General features: G+C 40.4%; 1 protein-coding gene across 5 annotated transcripts in view; it reads left to right on the top strand.

Annotated features, from left to right (window-relative positions):
* Window positions 1-27760, top strand: part of MDFIC (MyoD family inhibitor domain containing) — a 120553-nt gene that overhangs the window by 37078 nt on the left and 55715 nt on the right. For 4 of the 5 annotated variants that reach the window (XM_065556262.1, XM_065556256.1, XM_005312797.5 and 1 more), the window contains one exon: window positions 9223-9498. In XM_065556262.1, the coding sequence (XP_065412334.1) occupies window positions 9223-9498 (276 nt within the window). Of the gene's footprint in view, window positions 1-9222; window positions 9499-9887; window positions 11985-27760 lie in introns of those variants that run through there. The other variant, XM_042843644.2, reaches the window with a different exon arrangement.

The raw sequence follows: 27760 nt of genomic DNA, 5'->3' as shown, positions 1-27760 counted from the left end.
TTTTCCATGGAATTTATAACGGCTTTCTTTTGGATATACCAAAGAATCATTTGAACAAGTTCCTGCTGCCCTTCAAAAGAGGTGCAGGATCCTGCTGTACTTCCAGAGGAAGTGCTATAGGCATGCATACACATATTTGAGAATACCTCTGGCATCTGAAGAACTGGTTGCAAGTGATTGAGGAAATGAAGTTCCACAAAAGGTTGGAAATGGGATGGGAACCAGGGCAGATCGATTTCAAAATGATTTAAATAATTGATTTTAATCATGATTTAAATCAGCAACCAGGAAACCTGGATTTAAATTGTCAATTTTAGTCTTGTTTTACATTTGCACTTTTTAGTTATAGCTCTTAAGAAAGATAATGATTGGAATAACTTGGTATTACCCTGTATCAATACACATTTATTTAATCAATTGGATATTTTAACACACATTTATTCAGATTCTTAATTTTTATGGTTTTTATTATGTTAGAAAATGGTGACTAGCACATTTCTTATTTACTAGATTTTTTTGTTTTTTTTACTCATGATTTGGGTCAGACTGCATTTGGATGGAAATTTGAATTCAATTAAAATGCACAAAACAGTTTTTTAAATTTGTTTTCATTAGCTAAATGAAACTACCTTAAATGCGCTAGATATATAAGGGAAAAATCAAGTTTTTATTAAGACATGTTTTGCATATAAAACAAACTGATTTATTAAACAAAGGAAGCATTATCTATAGTTAGTAAATTGAATGGTCACCATGTCCATTAAGACTTCAGAACTAGTAGATCTCATCCTCTCACACCTAGTTTTGATTCATAGATTGGAAGAGGAAAACAAGCCCAACTCTGTTGGTTTCTCAACTTTGAATGAGCTAGTCATTGAACTGAACTAGCTGAATGAACTGAACTGCAGTTAATGTTCTCCCTGCACCTACAGAAGAGAATACTTCTGTCAAAAGCTAGTTTAGCACTTCAACAGACTCTGATTCTGGATGGTTAGCAAGTGACTTCTACCAATTCAGTGGTTTGACTTTCTTTAAAATGTCAAGTACCCAGCGAGTACTTGTACTGCTTGATATTGTTTTTTATATTTAATTTAAATTATTGTCATAGATTCTAATAAGCTTAGGTCTTAACATAGGTTGTCAATTTCAGATTTAATTGTAAGTGGGTTTATTTTTAAAAAGAAAAATGTATTTAATGTAAATAAAATTTGATTTTTAAATTATTTTTTTAAATATTTTATCCAGCTTGATGGGAACAGCTTTTTGACACCTTTTCACCTCTCAAATTTGCACACAATTGCCAAAGGCTGGTCTCCCTCTCCCTAGGTTGAAAACTGATGTTATAAAATTTATTTTTCCACTCCTATTATGTTTGGTGTTCTGTGGATGTGTTTTCTGACACATTCTAACAAACTGTTCTCAGTGTGGGTCTTGTAAAACTTCTACCAGCAATTTCACTGAAGTATTTTCTTTACAAAGAAATCCTGTTTCATAGTAATATATTGTATTCATTTTGAAGATGCTTCTTGTAAAACATGAAGACATTTCTAAAAAAAATGGTTGATGCTGTTAGTTGGTACTTTGTTTTCCTTCTAAAGTCAGTATGGTATAAAAAATTCAGTGTGAAAAATTGATTTTAAAAGATAGATTGTACCTTGATGGTACCTTATTATTTAGTTAATGTATGCTTTCTTTGATACAGAAGGTGCAGTATATGCTATTTATTTCCTAGAAAATATTCAAAAATAATTGCTGACAAAAGCCACTTCACAGGTTGACTCAAAGGGTTCATCTTGTAATCTGAATGTTAATATTCTAGATAGCTATGCAGAGCTACCTATTGATGTAGTTTGAAGATTCATGTAGAGGCTAGTCAGGATTTTAGTTTGAAAGGGAGGGGGGAAGAAGGAGGGGAAACTACTGAGGTCTTTGAGTCCTACAAGCTTTACTAAAATGATATGTTCATGGAAGGTATGAACACACTCAATTTGTAATTTTTAAAATATAAGCTTTTGTGCAACAATCATTTTGAAATGTTGCCTTTTACATCAGGATTTTCTTAGAAGCAGTTGTATAGTCATCTTAGTTTTACTTTAAATTAGGGTGACCAGATAGCAAGTGTGAAAAATCGGGACAGAGTGGGGGGTAATAGGCACCCATGTAAGAAAACCCCCCAAATATCGGGACTGTCCCTATAAAATCGGGACATCTGGTCACCCTACTTTAAATAGAGACAATTACAGTTGTGGGCTTTTTTTTTTTTTTTTTTTTTTTAATAACCCATGGTTAGTTGCAATGTGTTTTTTCTCAAGACAAGATTTGTGTCATGAAGATGAGCAGGCTAGAAACTAGGGGTCTGACTTTTCACTGCTTTGCTGTTTGTCTCATCATTTCAGCCTGTGCACAGTGGGTGTAAACAGTTACCATACAAAGCAGTGGAGAGCCAGTCCTTTGCTGTTACTGGACCAAAGCAGGACCTTCCTATCTCCTAAAAGATGATTACTCCACTTGCTGTATTTAAAATAGGGAGAAAAAACAAAAACAAGTGACAAGTACATTTTTAAATTGCAATAGTCCTTCATATTTTCTCAGTGTATCCAAGTTACATTTTTTTACATTATTTCAAAAATGTTGCTCTAATGAGTATTGTGATGCCATGTCCTGAATCACCACATAGTGTTGGATCTTCTTTCTGGATAATAATCCGATGATTCAGGTAATAAACTGGAGGACACTTTTCCTTAGATGGGCTGCTTGGTAAACTCCACATTGTGTTGTCAGCCTTAGAGTTGTTTTGAAATGTAAGTAGGCTGCTAATGAGCGGTCTCAGGTTTTCTTCCTCCTGATGTTGTTGTCATTTGACTCCCTTCAGCTCTGAGGAATTTTGTGTACTCTACATTTATATTAGTTAAAGAGTTTGTGTAAAATCCCAAATGTCTTTACACATATCTTTTTATGCTAAAAAAGGGAATTTCCCCATGTTTGCATATATTTTTCTCTTTAGATGAGTAAAGGTTTAGTCACAGGTACAGTAAATGCATATTTATAGTTTTCTAAATCTATCCAAATCATTAAAAAAGTCATATTCTTTATGTGTATAGGGGTATGTGTTTATATGTATATTCAAGTAAGCCTTTTTTGTGACCTTGACAACTGGCTTGCATTCAGAATCGGAATAAGAATGCAAATAATCACTTCACAATTATCAAAAGCATAGTAAATGTTCAAATACTGGAATACTTTACCATTTACTCACCTTACAATTAAATTATTATATAAAGTTGGTTAAATAACAGCAGTTACTGTATTAAGGCCCACTTTGTAAAGAGACTCATGACAGGGCAGCAGTGAAACAGGCTAATAGATTATATGTTATAGCAATATATTGCCTTTTTATTGCTTTTCCACAGGCAGCAGATTCATGTATAGTTATTGCTAGCTACATTATCGGCTAGCTTTCTATCAAGAGATTCACTCTATTGAATCATTAATCCAGTATTTATCATTCTTATTGAAAATTCACTAGCGTTAGCACTGTATAAAATATTGATCTAAATTTACTGGTTTTGCTATACATTGAAAACATTTTAACCTAAAAAGCATAGTATTTCTTAGGACATTTGAAACTATTCATTGAGGATATTTAAAATTACAATATTTCTGTGTTGTGCAAGGAGAGTTTTTCTCCTCCCCCCCCACCCCCAAATGTCTTTAACATATAGTAGGTGACCAGTGCCATTCTGGTTTTAAGATACTGAATGTTCATACACCTGGTATTTGAAATTTTGATGTGTATTGCATTAGTTACTGAATATCAAGAATAAAATTTTTGCTCATACATAGAGTGTAAAATGAGGTCTTTTGTAGCAGCACGCGGCCTGTTTAGAATGATATAACAGACGCTGAATGTTCACATATCAAACAAAATGCCATCTTTCTGTAGAAAAGAGGTGTCAAAAAGTTTCTTTGTACCTTTAACGCATGTGATTATGTAGTACAAAATGCAGAGTTTGTAAAATTTCTTGAATATACAGGCAAAAAATGAATAATTCAAAACAACTCATAAGTTCTACATTCTATTGTATCTTTTATAACGCAGGCAGAAGATAGCATTGTGTTCCCAGTAGAGCTGAATTTGCACAAGTTACACCTCTGAAAATGCCAGATGGTCTATGGTCTACTTTTGAGAGCTGTCACATATGTAAAGATTTGAAAAAAGAAAGACAGCTGAATGAGAGCAGTGGATCATTAAAGGGAGAGTGAGGGTCCCTGGGTATCACTATGTTTTAAGAAGCATTGTGTCATTTCCCATATTACCCTTTTTTTTTTTTAAGATGTACACAACCTTTTAAAAAAAATAAGGTAAAAATATTTCTGTTTTAAACCAAATGATTGTGCTTAATCTTAGAACTGTCAAGTGCTTTTGTTCTTTATGCTAGAATGCAGTCCTATGGTTCCTAATTGGTTTCAAGTGTATTTTAACCATAAGATTCAAGTCTCCCTGGTGAAAAATTATCAATAAAGTTAAAATAAATTTAAATTGAGATAACTAATACATTTGGGGGTTTTATTCAGATTTGACCTACATATCATATGTGAATACTGTAAAGCCAGTCAGCTAAAAAACTGTATGTTAATGCTAAAAGGCTGAAGTAAGAGTACTTTGGGAACAGAATTATTATAAAAAAAAATCCTTAGTAAAAATAATAATAAAATAAAGCTAAAACAAATAACTGAGTATAGTTTAGTTACCTCAAGACTTCCCATTCACCCACAAATTGACAGAAACTGACATAATTTTGAAGATTGAAGATTGGATAATTTGTCAAGTTATTGTATTGTAATAAAGCTCCAAACATGCACAAACAGTTGTAAGCCACCACCACCAATTTAGCTGGCTTGGAAAAGGTCATAACTGTCAATTTTAGTAATTTTGTGTCTAGACACACAGAATTCTTACTATCTTCTCTTGTTTTCATCTATTGAGGAAGGTTACCCACTCCCTCAGCAACCTTAGGCTATTGGTGTGCTGCTGTAACACTTGGTACCAGTAAAAAGCAACAGAGAGTCCTGTGGCACCTTTAAGACTAACAGATGTATTGGAGCATAAGCTTTCGTGGATGAATGCATCCGACGAAGTGGGCATTCACTCACGAAAGCTTATGCTCCAATACATCTGTTAGTTTTAAAGGTGCCACAGGACACTCTGTTGCTTTTTACAGATCCAGACTAACATGGCTACCCCTCTGATACTTGGTACCAGTGCATCCTAAGCAAAATACTTACCAGCAGAAATTTGAGTGGGCAAAGCAAGTTTAGTTTCCTCTGAGATCTGGAAAGGATCACTTCAATTTTCCTAATTATATACATTAGAGATGGGAAAGAACTATTGGGACATAATGGTTAGAGCAACTAGAAATTGAGAAGTAAGAATTCTATTTCTTACTTTGCTAATAGTTTGCTGTGGGACCATGGGCATGTGTCTCCGTTTCCCCATTTTCAAAATGGAGCTAATATCATTGGATAGTGGTTTGAGACCATTGGATTAACTTAGCCATATATGTGTACAGTTTTACTATTATGCAGGTGAAATTTATGTAGATTGTTCCCTAAAGTATACTTGTAATTCCCTGTCTAATCCTGTTTCAAATGGGTTCTTTCCAAGTTTTCCTTTCCCCAAAAATTGTTTCTAGACCTTTTATGGTTATGAAGACAAGTTTTCAATGTTAACAAAATGTATAACAAGACTCTCCAGAGTCTGTAGAGAAGACAGCCTAAGTGCTTGTGCTGTTGTTCCTAGATCTGCCAAGCTTCAAAACACGAGTCAATTTCAGTATTTCTATTCCAAACCTACAGGCAACAGTGAAATGGTCAGGAATCAGGCCCGTTTCAAGCTGCTGCACTTGGCAAAGCTATTAGAGGAAGAAGTAACCAATAAACAAAGGCAGGATGATTGGAAGAATAATAGAGCCTCCACCCCACCTCCTCTCCGTTGCCACACCAACCAGGAATCAGGCAACATGTAGAGTAATGAAGGCCTGCCAACTCCACCATCAGGCAGATTCTGGAGGTTAGGGGGGGGAAAGAGAGAAGCTCCTTGTCTCTTATCTGAAGAAGAGCTCTGTGTAAGCTCAAAAGCTTGTCTCTCACCAGCAGAAGTTGGTCCAGAAAAAGATACTACCTCATCTTGTCTTTCTAATATCTTTGGACCAACATGGCTACAACACTGCATATCTTTTCCCTTACAGCAGTGTGGGTGATTGGGCTTCAGATGTATTAGATATACTGAAGGAAGGCTGATACAAAATGGAGACTCCAAGTTGGGGACAAAACTTTGTTATCCCTCTCCTGAGTGAAAAGAGGACATGGAGCTGGTCTTCTCACCGGGCAGTGTCCCTGGAACTCTCCACTGTGTGCATGTGAACCTTTCACCCTCTGCATTTTTGGTCTGCTCAGTCTTGGTAGGGTTAGACCTCCAGGTAGTACCAACGCCATCCAGAACCGCCTGGTGAAAGCCATCACACCACGCCTGGGGGAGATCTCCGTGAACTGCGCCATCCCCGGTACCGACAGCCAGCTATGACCTGATGTCATTGTCACCAACAAGGCCCAGAAAAAGATCATCCTCGTCGACGTCACGGTCTCCTTTGAGAACAGGACCCTGGCATTTTGCAAAGCCCGAGCTTGTAAGCTGGAAAAGTACGCCCTTCCCCCCCCCCCCCCCGGCCGACACCCTGAGAGCGAAGGGCTACGAGGTGCAGATGGATGCCCTGATCGTCGGAGCCCTGTGCACCTGGGACCCCTGCAATGAGCGTGTGCTGCGGACCTGCGGGATCGCTCAACGCTACGCATGGCTCATGCGGCGCCTCATGGTCTCAGACACCATCCGATGGTCCAGGGACATCTACATCGAGCACATCACCGGCCACTGACAATACCAGGAGGCATGACCCAGAGTGACATGGTTCTTCAACTACGAGAAAGGGATCAAGAGACTTGCTCCTTTGGATCATATGAATTGGAACCATAAACTCCCTGAACATTAAATCTCACCAAATGAGGGTCAGTCCATCCTCCTCATCATATCCACTCATTATACTCCACACCCAAACATAGCCACTTTATGAACTTCATACCCTCATATCTCAATGTCTGTACTTTGACCCATCAACCTTTTACCCCCAATTGGGGATATTGCAGATTATGTATTCCTTATGCCACCCACTCTTAAACCAAATTTTGCACCCTCGATAATCTGTATGTTATTCCCTGATAACCAGAAATGTCTATGCTTAAACTCTGTACCGTTCATTTTTTTTTTTAACATCATCTTAATAAAATTTTTAGTTTCTGGTAAATTTTTTAAGTCATGATCTAAAGGACCAAGAAAGGGGAGGTAGTTAAGTAATAGGAACAATTCCATTGTTTTCTATCATTGAAGCTTTGGTCTTGAGTCAGCATAGTGAGGCAGGCATGTGTTTGAGATAGGCAGAAACATTTTGAAAAATGGGAAATGTATTTGTAAAGAGAGGGGAGAAAATAAACCACTACCCCTCATTTTTTCTTTTTTTTTTTTATCCCCCCAGCAATGTTCACTTAGCTATAGTAGCTTCATTTGGGATTACTGTAGAGGAAAACAACATCTGGTTCAGGGGCACATTAAAATTATTCCCTGATTTCAATCTGTATGTTTTACTATAATCTAATTGCAATTAGATGAAATGTTAATAAGAAATCTGATAAACTGCTTTCAGTATTATAAATCTGTTGTTATGATTCATTAAATGCAAAATGGCTGATTTGGTGCCTGAGTGAGATTTAATCTGGAAAAGACTGAGTCAGTGTTAGTAGTTTAGGGGAAGCACCTAGAAGACCTATACTGGATAAAAGGAATGTGTCCACTCTTTGTTACTCAAGATTGGAATTTAGGGGTATTTTTAGATTCTGCAGTGCTCATGTATGTGCATTTGTGGCCTCAAGCTGGTGCTTTGTACATGATCAAACCTCATTATGTCACTATAATGTGATTTCACCCATTTGAAAACTCCATAGGTATCAATTTTTAAGGTAACGTGACTAGTCCATACTAGGGACTAATATTTCTATTTAAAAACACAAATGTTTTTAAAATTAAGAGCATAAAAAGCATATTTAAAAACCCTAACTACTCTTTTCCTTACATATAAACTTAAAAATCCTTGGAATAGATATTGTCCACAAATATTTTCTGCTGCTTTGAGATATTGTATGTCAAGTTTTAGACCAGAGAGAATTTCAAATCGGTGATAGACGTCCTATTAATAGGACTTTATAACAGAAGTATTTGAATAATCTTAACCAGAGCATTGTGTTAGTATGTCCTGGACACAGTTTAGGCAACTGTTCTTTTGGCGGTTTAAATTTGTAGCAGTTAAAATTTGAATTGATCCATTATAAACATTTTTAAATTGTGACTTTGAATTGGGAGGATCTGATTTTTGCATGGGTTGTTGGTTGCCATACAAATCAGTTGGCATAATGCTTTCGAAAATGCTGCACCTGTCAGTTGAACCAACTGCCCCACTCTCGGTGCTTTAGTCCTTCCCAAGAAACATTGGCCTTCACGGGTTTCAGCTCAGAATTTTGCTGTCTGTCTGTCCTCCTTTTCCTTGTCATCTGGGATATTTCTACCAGCCTAGCTGCGTTGCCTTCCTCCTATTTCATTTCTGTACTGTCATGCTTGTATACTCTCATTCTTTCACCTGCTCTCCTTCCTTACCTCTTCTGTCTCATTTGCCTCATTATCTTCCCATATCCTTTTTACTGTTACCACATTCTAGCTCCTTTTCTCTCCATTCCTGTATCTTCCTTCCCTTTCTTCAGCTTCCTGTTCTCCCTCTCTCTTCCCATTTCTTTCCATCTGCACAAGTTTTCTCTCCTTTCTTCTCTGTTATTCCTGCTGTCTCCCTCTAACTCATGCTGAATCGTAAACTGTTCAGGGTAAGGACCATGTCTTATTCTTGACTTTGTAAGTGTCATATATTTATGGCATTATATGAATGTTTAAATTGCACTAATCTCCATAATTTTTAGTCCAGAGACTTTTTTTCCCATTAACATATACTCTTCCTCTTTCTCTCTGGTCACTGAATAAAGGCAATAAATAGTTAAGTTCCCAGTCAGGTCTCAATCTTTTCAGATACCAGTTGACAATTGTATTAACTCTCTCTTTTTCGTTTTAAGCACAACCTCAACGCTTGCCTCAGCCAAATACTTCAGCATTGGAAAAGAGCGAGGAAGAAACTGGCAAGATACAGAATGGTCATGCAGGTCTGAGTAATGGAAATGGAATTCACAACGGGGTCACACATGTAGCTACAGATAATAGAAAATGTTCAGTTCCTGTTTCACAAAAAATGCACAGAAAAATTCAGTCCAGCTTGTCCGTCAACAGTGATAGCAGCAAGAAGAGTAAAATAAGCTCTGCATATTCTCAAAAGCCAGGTTCTTCTCCTGAAGGTAAGATGAAATTCTTATTATAAAAACAAACAAACAAAAACAAAAAAACCTCACACCAAATCAAACACAGACTAACAAAAACCCATTTTCTTTCATAATTACACAATCAACTAAAAATAATTGAAGAGCATGGCTCATACTCCAGAAGCAAATAGAAAAAATTATGATAAATCACAAGTTACTTCCCCAAAGGAAAATATTAAGTATTTGAAGGAAATTGAAGCAATACTTGATTTCCTGCTTTCAAACATTTCTCTTCCATAGTTGGATAATATTTTCAGACTGAATAGTTGCAATTCTAAATTGGCAACGTCCTCACAAATACACCACAAATGGTGTACAAGCATTGGTTTGGGAGATTAGTAAACATTTAATTCCTGTAATGGCAGATTCTCCCAGGGCAAGATTTGTTGCTGAAAATGTGCTGTTAGCAGATTTCCTGAGTTCCTGTGCGATCTGAACATCAGAAGTTAAAATTGGACCAGTGTTTATTATTATTATTTATTTCTTATTTTATTATCATGCATCATACTATATTTAGTCTGTAAATATTTTGCATGGAACAACTGCTTCTTACCCTCTCTTCCCTATGCATAGCTTAAATGAATAAAAGTAAAATTTTACCTTATGTTTAGCTGTGTTTATTTTTCACTGCCCACAATTACTCTAATGGCCTCAGAGTTACTGAACCCATTTTCAATTCACTGCCTTTCCATTAGTATTAATATACTCAGAAAGCTTTTCTTCTGCCTGTTACAACAGGAGCTACGCTAGAAGCTCTCTTAGTTTTATTGATGTTGAAGCAGGCTTTCATGCACTGTTGTGGGGAGGAAGGTGGAACAGGCTTAAGCAGTCTGGGAACACAGAATCTTAGGGGACAGGGTCTGGGAGGTAATTTTGTTCAGAGACATGGGGTAGACTCTCAATCTGGATGGGAGGAGAGGAAGCATAAGGAGAATTAAGGAGAAGAGGATCAGAAGATATGTACATATCAGGCCTAAACCAAAGCTTGTTACAGCAGTGGAATGATTCCCTTTGACTTCAGTAGCCTTTCCTTTTGAGTGAAAATGTGTAATTACTTCAGGGGTCGAGTCACTCATACTGGTACTGTGGGGCTCTTTCTGGTTACTGTGAATTTATTTTCATATGATATTTTCAACTACCTGCTATTATTCTCTGGTTACCCTCTCATTCTTTTCAAATTTACTGCCAAATGCACCATCTTGTGCTTTGCTTGACCCCTCTACTGTTTTATTTCCATTTTAAATCCACTTCACCTCGCTACCCAATATTTTCCTCATACTCACTCATTTTTCATATTGTCTTTTTATGTGGCTCATGTGGACTGAACACATGGCTATTTTTGTGGCTCATGTGGACTGAACATTGCTGAGTTTAGAAAATCCAGACTCTTAAAAGGGTATTTTAGTATTCCTAAAAACTGGTGCTCCTGTTGCTGGATAGGGAAAAATGTATAATGTGAATTTGTAAGACTGTAGCTGCTACTTAAGAAAGTCACATTATTGGCAAAAAAATAATCATGACTGGTTTTCAGGGGGAAACTGACTGCTAAGAGAGGCAGGTATAGCTATAAATTCCAATTCAAGATTTAATGTCAATTGTGGGACTAAAAGCCGGAGTCATATTGGCACGATAACCAGTACCCTTATTGACAACCTCAGCAAAGATGGAATGAGGTTAGCTATTAAATTATTCGCTTATCCCTGGCAATGGTAACCCTGAGTCAAGGTTGAGGCACATTCACAGTGCACTATGAGGAAGTTTGCTCTGCTTCTGCCTGTGCTGTATAATTCCAGAATTACTACTATTTGAAAGTCAACACAATGATGCAAGTGAAGAAACTGACTTACCACTTATAAACATAGAGAGTGTCAATTTTTTGTTGTTCAGTGTGACACCTCCAGGTTGGTTTTCAGAGATGCTAAACCCCTGAGACTCCACTTACCTAATTAAGATTGTGAATGCACTTATCCCCTCTGAAAACCAAGTTCACTGTGTCTCAAATTGGGCATTCAAATTAGTGAATATTTACCATGCAAAAGAATAAAAACTTGCATCCAATTGTTCTTTTAACTGCCCATGTTTGCAGCAAGTCAGTGGCATAGTTGAGAACATAACCGGGAAATCAGTTCTCTCAATTCTGTCTTCAACAGCTAATTGTAAACCTTCAAAATAAAATGGGCAGAAGTATTACTTTTTTTAAATTTAACACTGAACAACAGCAATTCAGGCCCTGAAATCTCTTATGAAGCATTGTCTTGGAACAAGGGTCCTATATGCAGACACAACTTCTCAGTAACTTAATTCCCTTTTCAAAATCAATTACAAAGCAAAATAAACCCTTCAGATGTGTGTTTAAATTGAGTCCTGTTTTCCTTCCAGTCATTATGCTCTCATTTCTTGGCCCAAATGAAACTTCAGGGGATTCCCTGTGGATTTGCTGCTTTGTAGTTCAACATAGACCCTCAATACATTGTAAACACATGGAGCATGGAAAGTTTCAATAATGACACATACTACGCTGTGTATGCTTAGAAATGACACTTTATAGTCAGGACTGGATTGGGCAGTTTGCACAAAGGCCTGTGCAGGGGTGGCACAGAGCAACACTGCCTGCGGGGCAGCATCAGGGAGATCCTGCCTCAGCTATGCACAGTCTGTCCTGGGGAAATCAGGAGTAAAGTAAGTCCTGTCAGCCTTTTTTTTCCCCTAAACACTCCAAGTCCACTGAACAGATCAAATAGAAGGGTCCTCCCGCTTGCCCCTTGCTTCCTCTATTGTTTACTCCCCAGAGGGAGCAAGGCGGAAGTAGGAGGATCCTTCTGTATGATCCATTCAGTGGACTTTGGGTGTTCTTTTATATAAAAAAAAAAAAAAAAAAAAAAAGGGCAGAGAGGGCTTATTTTACTCTTCTTAATTGCAGGGATCTCCCAAGTTACTTTGGGCTTAAACAAATGAGCTAAGCCCTACCTGGCGGGGCTTAAAATATAAAGTAATTGTTCATATGTGAAAACATGTATCTATATAATATATAAAAATTACTATGGAACTGTTAGCACGTACTTACTGTTTTCACAGTTTGAGTAATTCTGCTTGATACAGTTGTTGCTTCACTTCATGTCACCATTCATAAATTGAGGTAATTTCATACTCGAGTCCCATAAATTAAAAATACAGTACACTCCCTGTATAGTCACGTATAGTACTGTCACGTATAATCTCTAGATACAGAATTATCCAACAGCTAAAATTAGACTTGTTTAATATGGTGCTTAATACTATGGTTTTTGGAGGTGGGAATATTTGTATTGGCTCTGAATAGTATGATCTAAGACAGCTGCTGAAATTGTTGCTCAGGTTCAACTGTTTTCAGTTTGAGTGAGCATAGCTTTATTGTGTTGTAATTAAACTGTATGGAGGTATCAGGTGGTGAATACACATCTGTGGAAAAATGTTATTTTTCTCTTCCATAACTTGGTTTATTCTGCATTGTGGTCCTATGGTAGACACTTCTGCATCTGTGTCAAAAAATAGGATAAACCTGCTGGCAACTTTTTCAGCACTTGAGTAGTTTTTTCTGCTGGAAGTGGAGGTGTAGTTCTGAAGACTGTTGGTGATGTTTGTACTAAGTCCTTATTATGCAGGAAATATTCATCTTGCTCTCTCATCACTCATTTTGTTGATTAAACCCGCAAGTGAACACACTGGTACTGGTCATTTGACCTAAATGCACAGGGAATAAATCACCACTTCAGAAAAGAACATTTATCTAGAGCAGTGGTTCTCAACTTTATTTGATCATGCTCCCCTTCTGTGTGAAGGCAGAGCTGAGAGTGGTGGCTGCTGGCCAGGCACCCAACTCTGAAAGCAGCGCCGCCTCCAGTAGCAGTGGAGAAGCAAGGGTGGCAAGGGAAGCAATTTCAGCACTGCGGTTGGCAGTGGCACTGCCTTCAGAGCTGAGCGCCAGGGCAACAGCCTTTGCTGTGCCTTCAGAGCTGGGTGCCCTTCCAGCAGCCGCCGCTTTCCAGCTGCCCAGCTCTGAAGGCAGTTATGAAAATGTTACTGTTTCGTAACTTCTTATAGAAGGCTAATTTGCTTATGATTAATTAAATGCATATTCAATCTACTATATTCAAAGTAACAAATATAGTTAAACGTACAAATATATAGGTTCACACGCCTCAGTGCTGTAACTAACATTGTACATTTATACACCTAGCAGTCGTGTGCACAAATTTTGAGTATAGTTTCTAAAACCTTTTCATATTGTGAACCGTATCTTTCCTAACAAAGAGATTTTCTTGTGAACAGCCCCCTCTCTTTTGTGCTTAATTGACAATCACATCACAACGATAGCAATTGTTTACGTAGAAAAGTAATCTTAGGAAATGATTGTCAGGTCAGGCATATAAGGCCAGGATACTGGTATCACATATCCAGTACAACCTGCCATGTGTTTGAGTGCTTGGCGATGGGTGAGGGTATGCCAGCTATCTACTGGATTGAAAAACAACGTCCACAAACAATGTCCACAAATGTCCATCTGGTGCTGCTGTCTTGCAGCTAGTTCTTGGTTGAACAAAGCCTGAACCAAATTCCCTATGGAGAAAACATCAAGAGGCTGGTACTGCAACTCAGCCATGCTCTCTGGCATCTCCTGCAACTGTGCTGCCTTCCAAACGTCTTGGGCCTAGTCAGTACTGTTGAGAGGAGGGCTCTGGTTCCAAGGCAAGTCTTAGTCTTATTTTTTTATTTCTGCCTAGGCAGAAGGTTCAATGGATGCCTTCTTCAAACTTGCTTGTTGGAATGTGAGGACAATGTGCACGGGCATGTCAGACAATCTACAGGAGGTCATTGACCCTTGAAAATTATGCTGTCGTTGACAGAGAGCTGGAGAAGCTTGGAATCAACATAGCTGCTTTCTCTGAAATCAGACTAGCTGACACAGGCTCTCTCTGCAAGATGCATGACACCTTTTTCTGGCATGGAAAAAGCAAACAAGATCACTGTGAACATGGAGTGGGTGTTGCAGTCAAACTCATTAGAACCCACGGTCAAATGTGCCCTTGCAGCATCAGAATGTATCATATCACTATGGTCTGGTCTACACTACCCGCCTGAATCGGCGGGTAGAAATCGACCTCTCGGGGATCGATTTATCGCGTCCCGTCGGGACGCGACAATTGATCCCCGAATCGGCGCTCTAACTCCACCAGCGGAGGTGGTAGTAAGTGCCGCCGACAAAAAGCGGCAGAAGTCGATTTTGCCGCCGTCCTCACAACGGAGTAAGTCGGCTGCAATACGTCGAATTCAGCTACGCTATTCACGTAGCTGAATTTGCGTATCTTAAATCGACTCCCCGCTGTAGTGTAGATGTACCCTAAAAGTATCTACCAGAGGTGGCTTTGCCAACACCACTAGTACAGAAAATGTTAGTTTAATCAATTGTAGTTACTCAGCCTGCAGAAGGAGTGTGTGCATGAGTGACAGGGATGGCACAGGAGTGGTATAATGTGCAGGAGTGGAAATAGCAGGGGGAAGAGGACAGATATGGCTTATTAAGAAGGAGAAGGGCTGGTGTGTGTGTGTGTGTGGGGGGGGGAATATCACATTAGCAAGGATAGAGGAAGCTCAAAAAGGGATCAGGGTTGGAGTTCGTTGAAAGGGAGTAAAAACAAGTCAGAGAGACGAGCCCAGGGAACCCAAGAGTAGAGGAAGAGGCTCCGGTGAGCTTTAGGAAGATAAAAATCCAAATGAACCATGGACTGGAAGAATGCACAGATAATTTAAATAATAATAATGACAGAAAATGAGTTTTTAATGAAAGTACAGTAATAGTTTTCACAAGGTGTACAACTTCCAAAGAGGAAGGGAAATGGAGACAGGGTTTCTCTTGTAGGAGTTAAGTGGAGATTTTAAATCATAAGGTATTGGGGTGGGCCATGGGGAAGGGGAAAGTATCGTTTTACAGAAATCACTAGGCAATAGATTGAGCCTTGTAAAATTCCATACTGCCATGCCAACAGGATGAAAGAAATTGGGTGGTGCGATAAACTCTCCCCTCACTGTGTTATTTAAGAATTATTTTTATATAAAGGCAAGACCCCATTTATAGCTGGGCTACCGGGTCTGTGATGTGCTGAATATGTATTTCAGAGTACATTAATCTGTTCATGCCAGGTGGTCCATCAGTTCACTACCAAATCTAATATCTATGGACAAAACCCTACACTTACATGATGGTGCTTTGGAGCAGCACGGGAGGGTGAAGACCCATATTGACCAGAACAAGGTCCATCAGTCAGGGAAGAAGGGGATGGAGGTGTACACTACAGGGAATGCTTCACTGATCACTGGAAAAGAAGCAGCATGCAGCACCTGCTAGCATGTGCTCCAGACCTCAGTATCTGCAGTAGAAAGCTAAAGCCAACACCTTCCCACACCTTACTCCACCCAGCAGACCACATCTTCTCATACAGAAGTTTGACACTGCTGCTGGCGCTCTCTGAAGCGCTAAATTGAGATCCTGCCCTGCTACCAGCAAAGGGGAAAACATCTCTGTACAAGAGTTTGCCGGGGCTCGACCATCTCCGGGGCGGCGGGGAGCCACACTGGCTCACTACACACCGGTGCGCTGGAGAAACTTGTCCGGCCGTGGGTCTCCCTCGGCAGCTCTTGCTGTAGCTAGAAGAACACGGTAAGCCTCACCCTGCTCAGGGCAGGGCAACAAACGCTGAGTCAGAAGCTCAGACCCTCAGTCAGGGCTAAGCAACAGTAAAACAAAGTATTTAAGCCCAGGCCCTAGGTCAGGGCGGGACAACAAACACTGAGTCAGGAGCTCAGACCCTCAGTCAGGGTTGAGCAACAATAGTAGGCTCAAGCCTCAAAAGGCCTGGGAGAGGGGGGGACTGCCACCCACAGGTTGGGTGGCAGGGGGGACGCAGGCCCTCCCACTCCACTGCGTCCCAGCCCGGGGCCCTAGCAGCGGCAGAAGGCCCGCTGCTGTCAGTGGGGATCCTGGCCGCAACACACTGACATTGGCTCTGGCAGTGCTGCAGCCAGACTGGGGTCGGCTGCCCCCGGGCTACTTCCACACTCTCCCTCGGGGCCTATCTGGGGGCTTGTGTTGGCTGGGTTCGTCAGGCCAGGGATCGTTCGGCGAGTCTGGCAGCTCCTCCGGGTAGCGGGCGCAGGGCAGGCCCGGCGGCTCCTGGCGGCTGCCCCAGGCAGCGGAGGTTTCCCAGCCCCGAGCTAGGCTGGAGACGTCTGGTCTCTCTGGCGGCTGGGGCCTGACTGAGTTCTGAGGGCGAGCCTTTGTACTTCCGGGTCACTGCCTGACCCCCTGAGGGGCGGGCTCAGAACTCTCTAGCTCCGCCCACTCTGGCCTCCGGATGGGCTCTTCCCCCTCTGGGGCGGCAGGGAGCCACACCGACTCACTACAATCTCATATCCCTTTTCACTAACTATTTCAGCTCTGAATGCACTGATACTGCAACAGGCCAGAATCTGGTCTGGTGATTTTAGGAGTTGCTGTTCAGCCTGTTCAACACAATGTGACCATGCAGTTCAGTAGCAGTAGCAGAAACCTTTAAATTCTGCTATTTTAAAGAATTAGATAATGTATCTTTGGGACAGATTAGTAGAATACGCAATTTAGAAATACTTTCACATCCAGATAAGGGTATAAATGTACTCGCTATTCCTGTACTTACTTTGCATCCATTATTAATCCATGCTGTCCCTGAAGAAACCTTGCTCTACTCCATACCATCCACTGCAAACACAACAGAAACTCTCAAAGGGTAAGACAATATCTCGTCTCTCTTGAAAAAGTAATTTTTGAGCTACAGCTCAGAACTCAAGCTTTTTTGTTGGAAATATAGTAACTTACCTAGCTGAAGAAGGTGATGATTAGGTGGTATGTTACAGTGGTGACCATTGCATGCTGGGTTGACTCATTTTTTTTTCAAATACATGAATACACACTTGCTTTTACTAATATATAAATAAATAGCCACATTGGAACTAAAAATGTTAACTTCTCTGTTAAATTTTCTTATGTTGATTCAAAGAAATAGTCTTTTATGCAGATTGGTGGCAGCATTGTATTTCTTCTTCTTAAGTAGCATCTCCATTACTGGAGGTTTGCAACCATGGTAGCCCATTCTGTATGGTCCTCTGCTAATCTTTTTGTGGATGAATAGTACTGTATTTAACATTGTATTTCCTTATGCCGGTATTCCCAGATTGAGCTGTGCAGAACTCTGGCTTGGGAGTGCTGACTCTCTTAATTGTTTTCAGCTACACCTCTACCCCGATATAACGCAATCCGATATAACACTAATTCAGATATAACGTGGTAAAGCAGCGCTCCGGGGGGGCTGTGCGCTCCGGCGGATCAAAGCAAGTTCAATATAACATGGTTTCACCTATAACGGTAAGATTTTTTGGCTCCTGAGGACAGCATTATATTGGGGTAGGGGTGTACTATTACATGTGGATAGGCTCCTCTTTGCAAACACACACCTTGAGGCCTGTATAAACAACTGGAAATGAGTAACTATAGCCAGTGCCTCTAGAGGCCTTTTGCTACATAGGTAAAGGAGACATCAGTATTCACTGAGTAGACTTGGAAGGAACAGTGTCCAGGAGAGATTGGAATTACCGCCCAGCTGCATCATTGCCAGGGAATAGGTGGTGAAGAAGAACAGAGAGCTGAGCAGCATGTACAGGGGAGCAAGGGAGAAGAGAACCAAGTAGCAAGAAAGGATATGTAGGGGGATGTCAGGAGACCAGGCAGCAGAGAACTATGTGCAGAGGAGTGAAGGGAAAGAAATTGAATAGATAGGAGGGCAAGGCATTTATTATACTGACAATAACTAAAAATATTTTCTATTACTTTTCAATGGAAGCAATTGTCATAGTTACAGTAGTGATGTTATAGGAGAGTTGCAGCCAGAGAAATTTTTGGGTGGAGCTTGACCCACGGTGGTAGCCCAGACTTTAAAGGAACACTGCTGGTAGTGGCTCTGGTCTGATGAAAGAATGGGAGTACAGGTGGCTGAGAAGATCATGTTAGAACAGTTCCTCTCGGTTTTCCTGCCCAGAGTATAGGAATGGGTATCCAGACACTGATCGGAGACTGTGAGAAGCAGTGACACTGACCAAGAGCTATATGCTGACCACTGGGCCTGTCCAAGAAACACTGCAGGGTGGGGTACTCAGCCAGCCACAAGCAACTCAGGTGACTGGAGGAAGGGCAAGGAGGGGTGGTGTGTGAGAAACCTCCCTATCCAAGGGGAGGAAGGCCAGCTGAGCAGAGCACCTTCAGGAGTTAATGCTCATGGAGAGATAAGTCAGGAAGGAGATTCCAGCCTGGTAAGAGGCTCCTTCACAGGAACACTGTTGAATCTGAGAGCACAAGCAGCCAAGACCCTTCCACTCTCAGGTAACTGCTTTGTGTGTGGGCAGCTAGGCAGTTTCTGACAGGTTTTCCCAAATATGGATTGCAAATATGGGTGGGTCTGTGTGGCAGAATCCAGCGCCCGTAAGAAGAGAACAGAAAAATTGGTGGTCCCAGTGCAAGTTAATGGGATCAGGTCCAAGGCTTAATAGACTCAGAGTGTAATCAGATGATGATCAAGAGGATACCAGGCTGGCATCAAGGGAGAGCAATTAGGTGCCACGTTTCCACTGTGCATCCCGGGGGATATATGCCTCATACCCCACAAGGTGGGTGCAGTTAACAATTCAGAACCACACAGACATGGCCCGTGTGGGGGTGACCACGAACCTAGCCTACCCTGTTATAATTAGGCAGGACTGGCAGTTTTGGGGAATTGATAGAAGCGGGGCCCAGGAAGGCCCTGGCGGAAGAAAGTGGAGAGTCTGTGGACACAATGGGAAGAGACCCATTTATAGCAAGACCTGGAATGATCACAGGAAGCACCTCACAATTATCTTACAGGCATTCCAGGAAGCCAGACTGACAGCCAACTCTACTAAATGTCAATTGGCCAACCATAAAGTAAGCTTCCTGGGATATATTGTGGGCAGAGAGTGATTTACTCCCATTGGTGGTGAAGGTGGGAGGTGGTTACCCCCATTGGGAAAGGTGAAGGCCTTATCAGAATGACCAATCCCTTCTAGAAAGAAACAGGTATGTTGCTTTCTGAGGCTAGTGGAATACCATAGGTAGTTCATCTCCCACTTTGCCACAGTTTATGCCCTCTTAACAATCTCCAAGGAAGATTACCCCACCAAGAAAAATCTGCTGGACTGAAGCAAGTGGCAGAGCCTTCCAGGTATTAAAATGACTGACCCAGGAACTAGTTTGGTTTCACCCCAAGTTCTCAAAACCTTGCATTTTGCAAATACATCTGACGTTGCCCTTGGAGCCATCCTGTCACAAGAAGTGGGGGAAAAGGTGGAACATCCTATCCTTTATCTTAGCAGGAAGTTGCCTATTCAGTGATGGAGAAGGAGGCCCTCGCGCTAAAGTGGATTGTAGGTGTGCCTGTGGGGTCACCCATTCCGGCTGGTGACTGATCATACACCCCTACAATGGCAACAGTCTATGAATAACCACAACTCAGAAAACCTACGGTGGTATACATCTCTGCAAACATACTGCTTTGAAGTGCTACGTGGAGTTGGCAGAGAGAATAAAAATGCAGACTTCTTTTCACAGGATGTGGTGGCCTGTCAACACAAGTCCACCTGGCGAATCCAGAACCGAGTGGAAGAGTGTATGAAGGGGTATACAGACATTATGCTAAATCAGAGCAAGGCATGGGGAGCAGTACTAGGTCAGGGAGGCTTGCCCCTCAGCAGGTGGAGGAACGATTTTTAAAAGGACATTGGTAGCCGAGGGACAGGGGGATGGTGTTAAAGACTTCACCAGGCAGTGAGGCTAATGCCTAGAGCTGTGGGAATAGTGACTACAGCATTGGCATGGCCACTCTGGAAACTGTGATCCATATTCTCTCTCACTCCCACATACTAGGGTTACCACCTGGCTGGTATTTGACCAGACTGGCTTTTTTTATATGGATTTGCCAGTTGCCAGAAAAATAATTTAATCTGCCAGGTTTTTATTTTTACCTGGGTCTAAAGATTTGCATTATCAACACAATACACTGGGATATCTAATGTTAAAAGTTAGTATCCAGCTACAGATGCTGCAGTGTTCCCACTTCCTCAGTTTAAGTGATGACAAATCAAAACTTAAAAATACAGCAGCTGTCTGCCCACTACCAAACCTTTGGACTGATGAGCGGAATCACCTCAGTGTTGAAGTGGTTAAAAGTGAGCTTTGCATTAGACGCAACCTCTGCTATTCCTGTCTGGAATTCTACGATGCTGCCGTTAAAAATAAGAAATTGCTGGAAATGGCAAAATGAAATGGTAAATACAAATTCAAGAAATAGATTCAATGGATTTTTTTTATGTATAAAGTTCCAGAACGTTCACATTCAAGTGTATAGTTAAAATATAGACTCAATGCAGTTTGGGAAAAATAATCTCAATGACGATGCACACAAACAAAGCAGCTTGGATAAATAGAATCACAGTGTAAAAATAAAAAATGGAATTATCAGTCTTATCTAGATGTGTTCTCTCTGTAGATACTATAACTGGCTGTTGAGGGCGGGGGTTGCGGAGTTGTCTTGTGGTTAGGTTGCGGCAGGCTTGCCTTGTGGGGGATGAGGGGAGGATGGTTTTTTGCATTTCAAAGGTGGTAACTCTAACACATACCTTTTGACCTGGGGACCCAAGAGAGGCCCTGAAGCAGGGGACATTGTTTACACTGATACTGCTGAGCCTGTGACTGGACCCAAACAGAAGAACCACAGTCCATTAGGAAGTGATCTATAGGGGCGTGCAATGTGGGGTGGACCAACAAGTGGTGTGGACACTGGAACTCCCCTTCAGGACCCTGGGTTGGGACCCAGGTCCCCCTCCTCTCATGACAGAATGCCAAAGGGAGGAGAAAAGATACACAGGAGGGAGAGGCATGCTGTATACAACCCGGCAGGACTCTCTCTAGATTCTAGAACAATGTAGGGGGGGCGGGTATAGCTCATTGGCCTGCTAAACCCAAGGTTGTGAGTTCAATCCTTGAGGGGGCCATTTAGGGATCTGGGGCAAAAATCTGTCTGGGATTGGTCCTGCTTTGAGAGGGGGGTCGACTAAATGACCTCCTGAGGTCCCTTCCAACCCTGATATTCTATGACAGAGGAAAATTCTGGAGCCATTGCTAGGGCAGCTGGCTGTCAGACTAACCTATTACAGATCAGGGCCTACGGATTGCAGTAGCTTTGGTAGCTCTAATTATTGGTAGTATTCATAGTGTTTGGTATGATAAACAGAGGGAGGGAATACTGCAGATTCTGAGGTATCCTTATCTAATTTAAACTGGCAATATTTAAAAATTGGATCATCTTCCTTATCAGATTGTGTTTCAAGAGCTCATATTATGGGCCCTCATGAAAGCTTTCTTTTGTTGTGCAAGGTTATATGCCTGATTGTTTCAGGTAGCTTTTTAATTTTCCCGAAGAAGAGAAATGACTTTTGTCAGTTTTTAAAAGGCTGATACTATCATGTCTTCTCATGTTTTGCATTTTTATGTTTTTTTCTCCAAACTAGGGAAAACTGCTGTGTATGTGGCCCGTTCGTATTTTTAAAATTTGTAGTTCAGTATTTTGCTTAGGAATATTGAATATTTTCAAGGTGGTGTGGAGAGCAGCTGCAGAGGGGGTTGTTCACATAGATAACAGGGTTTATGCTGTCAGCTCTTGCACACTGCTCTGTAAATGTATACCATATCTCTATTTAATTTAATTATTATTATCATCGTTATTTTACTTTTGCTCAGCTGGCTTCTCTTCAGCTTGTCTCTTGTTTGTCTCAGACTGCTGTGCTGCTTTGGTTGTGGCCTGTCTCTTCTGACAGTGCTCAGTGTTCATCCTTGGCTTTCCCCAGGTCTGCTCCTCCTATCTGCATGAGACCTGTAACACCTGCTGAGACTTCTGTTCATCTCTCTGTATGGGCCTTGAACAAACCCCTGCTGAGGACCTCAACTGCCACTTTGATTGCGGTTTTGCCCTTTTTGATTCTTGCTGCGAGACAGCAGAGTGCTTGGGAGATTTGTTTTGAGTTGTCTGAACTCTGTGAATATAGTTAGCTAAAAAGCTGACCAAGGTCAGCATTCTGTAAGTGAGCTTATTTACCATTACAGACATGAAAACCTTTTATCATATATGACCTGCCTGCCTGATATGAAAGCTTATTGGGTCAGTCTGTGACAGGTTAGTGTCAAGTATTACAAAAGAAAAAAAGATCAGCCTGCATGTGTGTGTTTTCTTTACATGTTGCAATTTAACTTTGGCTGATCTTGTGCCGTTTAGATGGTCATGTAATGGATCTCTTAAAATCTATTTGTTATACAGATCTACCCAGTTTAAATAAAAGAAGTGGGTGGAGATAGCAGAAGGGAAGCTAACCTGAAAAAATGCTTGTGTCAAACTTTAATATTTAACTTGGATACTGAGTAATTGTTAATGTGTATAAGGAAGATGAAAAATGTTGTGCTAATACTACTATTTATAATAATTATTGTGACCTTTAAAAACAAAATGACGACATTAAAATATATAACTAAAAATGAGGAACGATTTGGCAAACTTTGGTTATGGAAAGTTAAGTTTAGGCTGCAAGGCTTTACCCTAATTTAGATCCTTGCTGTTTGTATGTAGCTAAAGTGACTTTTTTTTTTTTTTTAAGGAGTTATCATCCAATTGCAGCAATGTGCTGCATGTATGCAACTGCTAAGATACTGAACACTTTCTTAAAAGAAATATTGATAAAGAAAGGGACCATTTGTTTTCAGAAAATATATTTCAAATTGAGAGAGTTGTTTTTAAACCGAAGTTTGCTGTTAAATATAATTTTTTGCGGGAGCCCTGGGAGAGTTTTGTTCATTTTTGGGTCTTTTGCTCCCTAAATTGTGAGGGGTGAACCTCTCATTTAGCAAAAATAAACAGTAAGAAATTAAGACTGCCAGGTCCAAACCTAGCTTGGATCTTTGCCATTTAGCAGTACACACTTTCAATCAAGTTATGAAGTGTTGATGAGCTTTGAAGAAAGTCTTCTACATCCTCATTTGAAAGAATGATAGAAGTTCGTGAATAATTTCCCATGAATAATGTTTTCCACAAATTAGGACTTTCTTTTGATTACACAGGTTCCATAAGGGGATCATGATTTCCTCAAATCCATTAGTTTTTCAAAAGTTTTCAGCAACATTTTACAATTTTTTTTTAACACCATGGCTTGCTTTAGAATAGTTTGCTGTGAAAATTTTACTCTAGAAAATTCAAGTGATTAGTTGTTGTTTCTGTTCCCAGACTACATGAGCATAAATATTATAATTGGGAGGGAGCGAGGAAGAAGCCATTTGGGCCTTAAATCTCTCAAGGAAACAGCTGTTAAACAGATTATGGCGCTTAAAACCTGTATGGGTTTTGCCTGAAGTATCATTTATAAGCAAATTAAGCTACTACAAAATATGTATTGGTTGGGTACAACATTTAAATGTTAATCTTCTCTTGCCAAATCTACCGAAAGTAACTTTGTGCATATGCAGTGTCTGAGCTGCAGAACCTTGACTAGCTTGTGGTATTTATTGCCTATTTGCTCTGACACTGACCAGGAGTTTTTAGAACCCTGTCCAAGAAATCTTAAAATACAGGGGGATGTTCCAGAAGACTGAGGGAAAAAAGGTTACTAGTGTGCTAATAGTTAACAAAAGCTCAATGGAATGATCTGGGTAACTTCAGGCTGGTTAGCCTAACGTTGATCCCAGGCGAAATCATGGAAAGGTTGATTCAGGATGCAATTAGTAAAGAATTAAAGAATGGTATAATAATTAATGCCAATTGACATGGCTTTAAGGAAAATAGGTCTGGTTGAACTTGATATTGTGTTTTGATAAGATTACAAGTTTGGTTCATAAAAGGAACTACATCATTCTTAGTCTTCTGTAAGACTTTGTACTACACAATAATCTGATTACGAAAACAGCACTATTCAAAATCAATGTAGCTATATCAACTGATATGTCTCAAAAAGTAACTGTAAATGAGGAATTGTTGTCCAGCAGCAGTGTTTGTTGTGGCATCCCACTGGATGGCCCAATGTTCTTCAATATTCTTTTCAATGATATGGAGGAAAACACAAAATCATTGCTAGTTTGCAAGAAACAGTAACATTGATGAAGTAGTAAATAATGGTAAGGACAGGTCACTTCCATAGAGCAATCTGGATCACGTTGTGAACTGGGCTGATTTGAGTAATGTAAGTTTTAATACAGCCAGAAGCAAGTTCATACATATAGGAACAATGAATGTAGGTCACACTTACAGGATGGGGACAGTATCTTGGCAAATGGTGATTCTGAAAAGGGCTTAAGGGTTGTAGTGCGTAACCAACAGAACATGAGCCCCCAGTCCAGTGTAGAGGCAAAGAGAGTAAATGCAAGTCTAGGATGTATGATCAGGGTATTATTGAGTAAGAGGAAGGAGGTGGTGTTTCTTCTGTATATCACATTAATGAGATCATTACTGAAATACTTTGTCCAGTTCTGGTGTCCACACTTTTAAAAAAGGATGTTGAGAAATTAGAAATTGTTTTCGATTTGTGGGGTGGAGAGAGAAAGAGAAAAGGTCTATGTAACAGGGCTCTTTCTTCGCTCTTGTCTTCCTCTGTGCACTTAGAGACTCTCCGCTAGTAAACAGCATATGTAGTATTTATGATTCTTCCCCCGCAACTTTACAATGTTGTGCAGCACGTTATATAGAATAGTATATAATTTCTCAGCCCTTTAGCCCGAGGAGAAGAGAGGAGAGGGAAATCTCTCCCTCTGAGATCTGTCTTGGAACCTGGCTCTCAAAGCTTGCCTGCCCCTCCCTCCCTCTTTCTACTTCTTTTCTGTTTCTTCTTCTACTCCCTGGGCTAATGGGATAATTTAAGCACTTTAACTCTCTCCAGACCATTCCAATCTATCTTTGCCTGCCCAGCTTACTATAGGCGATTTAATTGGTGATACAGTGATCAAAGTGCTGTATAGTTGCTGTTGCCCAGCACTTTGACACAGTCTGTTATAGAGCAAGTTCTACCCTGATCAAAAATAGAGGAAAACTGTTTACCAAAAGTGCTTCACCATTAACTTTAAGGCAAATATATCTTGGTTTATGGGGAAGTGGCACTGGTATGTGGGATGGGAAACTGGGAGATGAAGAACTAAATAATGCTATTGTGACAGTGCGGGCCCCAATTTCTCCAGCCTACACTAGGAAACGTCCGATTTTTAAAAATTGATGAATGAAGGGAGAGTTTTTCTGCACAAAGAAATAGATTTTTGAAGTTAGCATGTCACTGAGGTGAATAGTGGCTTTAGTTCAAACCTTCAGCTTCTGTGGATTATCAGGAGACAGTTTTAGGTCCAGCAGCCCTACTTTGTATTACAGTATAAAGAAGAAGACTGTCTCTGCAACAGAAAAGAATAGGTGTTTAAAAAGTTGCAGAAAGATACCCTCCACCTCCAGGTTGCTGACTTTATTCTTTTTCCATAATCTTTGCTCATCTTTGGGAATGTAAAATGAAACTCATGTTCCAGATAGTTGGCTTAATGTGTTCCACTTCTGACTCATCTGTTGCACCTGCTATGTTTTTTAATGTAAGTGGAAATAAACTCCATTGGAAACAATCTTTCATACAAGCACTATCATCACAAATATTTGTGCTTATCCAAGATGTTCTAGTTAAGTAATCTATAAGGACTTGGTTTTGGAGCCTGGGAAAAAGTGTTTCAGAATCTTATGAAAGGAGTAGGAACATAACTGTCTGCAAAGGGGTATTGAAAAACTTGAAATTACCTTTTTGACTGAATCCTGTGTAATATACTAGTGGTATGTGTCCTGTTGCCTTTAAGTGACTGGCTTACAAAAAAGATAAGGGACCCTTTACCATCCGCTAAAAGAGAATTCATTTAGGCCAAGTGACAGAGAGATACTTATAGTTTTGGAGATGAAAAACTAGGATACGTCTGCTAGTACCACAGCCGGGCATGTGTGTGGTTTCTGCAGCATGTTGATCTGTTGCACATGCTCATAAACCCAAGGTTTCTTATTGCCATTAGAAAATACAAGATGAAATGTCTCCTCTACTTCTCTGACAGTCTCCATTTTAAAGAAGCTAAGAAATACTGTCTTTATGACATGCTTAGATGGGATGTTGCAATAATTGTGCCTACAAATGTAGCCTAATTATGAGCTCAGCTGTAAGAAGTGAATGTAAGTTCATAAGATGTCACAATAACCTATAACAACAAACGTTGATGGGAAAAGTACAAAAACGAGACAGACTGAATTAGTCCCAACAAAAAGTCCTACTGATATAACTGAAGGACTGTGTTAAGATCATGCCTGGTAAACAAGAACAGTGTGGGAGTCACATCAGTGAATCAAAATTGTGGGTCCTTAAAGAAAGAGATTTGGTGGAAAAATGTGGCTATTGGAATGAGCTTCACCATCATGGCTGCTACTCCACTGTCTCTGGGGCGCCAAACCTTTGTCCTCCTGATCCTGAAAATTGTCCTGACCAGACTGGGCCAGAGAGTGGGGAGCCAGGCGACATCACTGCCTCCAATGGCTTTGACTAAATCCCAGATATCACTTTGGATGTGACACTTGTCTTTCCGATCCTTCTCTTTTTTCCAACTGTGAGGTTGCACAACACCGAAGACAGAAGCTGCATTTCTATCTTTACGTTTTTTTCTCTCTCCTTTTGCAAGCGTTTGTCTTCTTTTGTCTTCTACAAAACAGATCAAACTTTAACAACAGCTCACTACAAACTATCCCTACAAACTTCTCTTTTCCCCAAAAGGACAGTTATCTTTAATGCCATCTAAGAGACTGACAAATAAGAGGATTTTCCCTTCTAAAAATGCTCCCCAGCTGAAGGGAAAGGGAGCAAAGGAAGTTGCTAAAATGAAAACCTTATTCAATGCTTTACATTTCAAATGCTTTAACTGCTTTTCCTTGTATCTTTCATAAAAGGTTGAAAGGATTTCTAATAGTGTGCTTGCCATGGCACTAAGCAGGTTGAGGTCTCTGTATACCAAATCCTGAACCTTGTTTAAAGTTGTTTAACGTTGGACAGTGACTTGGTTATGTTAATA

Source organism: Chrysemys picta, chromosome 1, assembly GCF_011386835.1.
Source record: "Chrysemys picta bellii isolate R12L10 chromosome 1, ASM1138683v2, whole genome shotgun sequence".
Taxonomy (NCBI): domain Eukaryota; kingdom Metazoa; phylum Chordata; order Testudines; family Emydidae; genus Chrysemys; species Chrysemys picta.
This window is presented reverse-complemented; position numbering and strand designations above follow the sequence as displayed.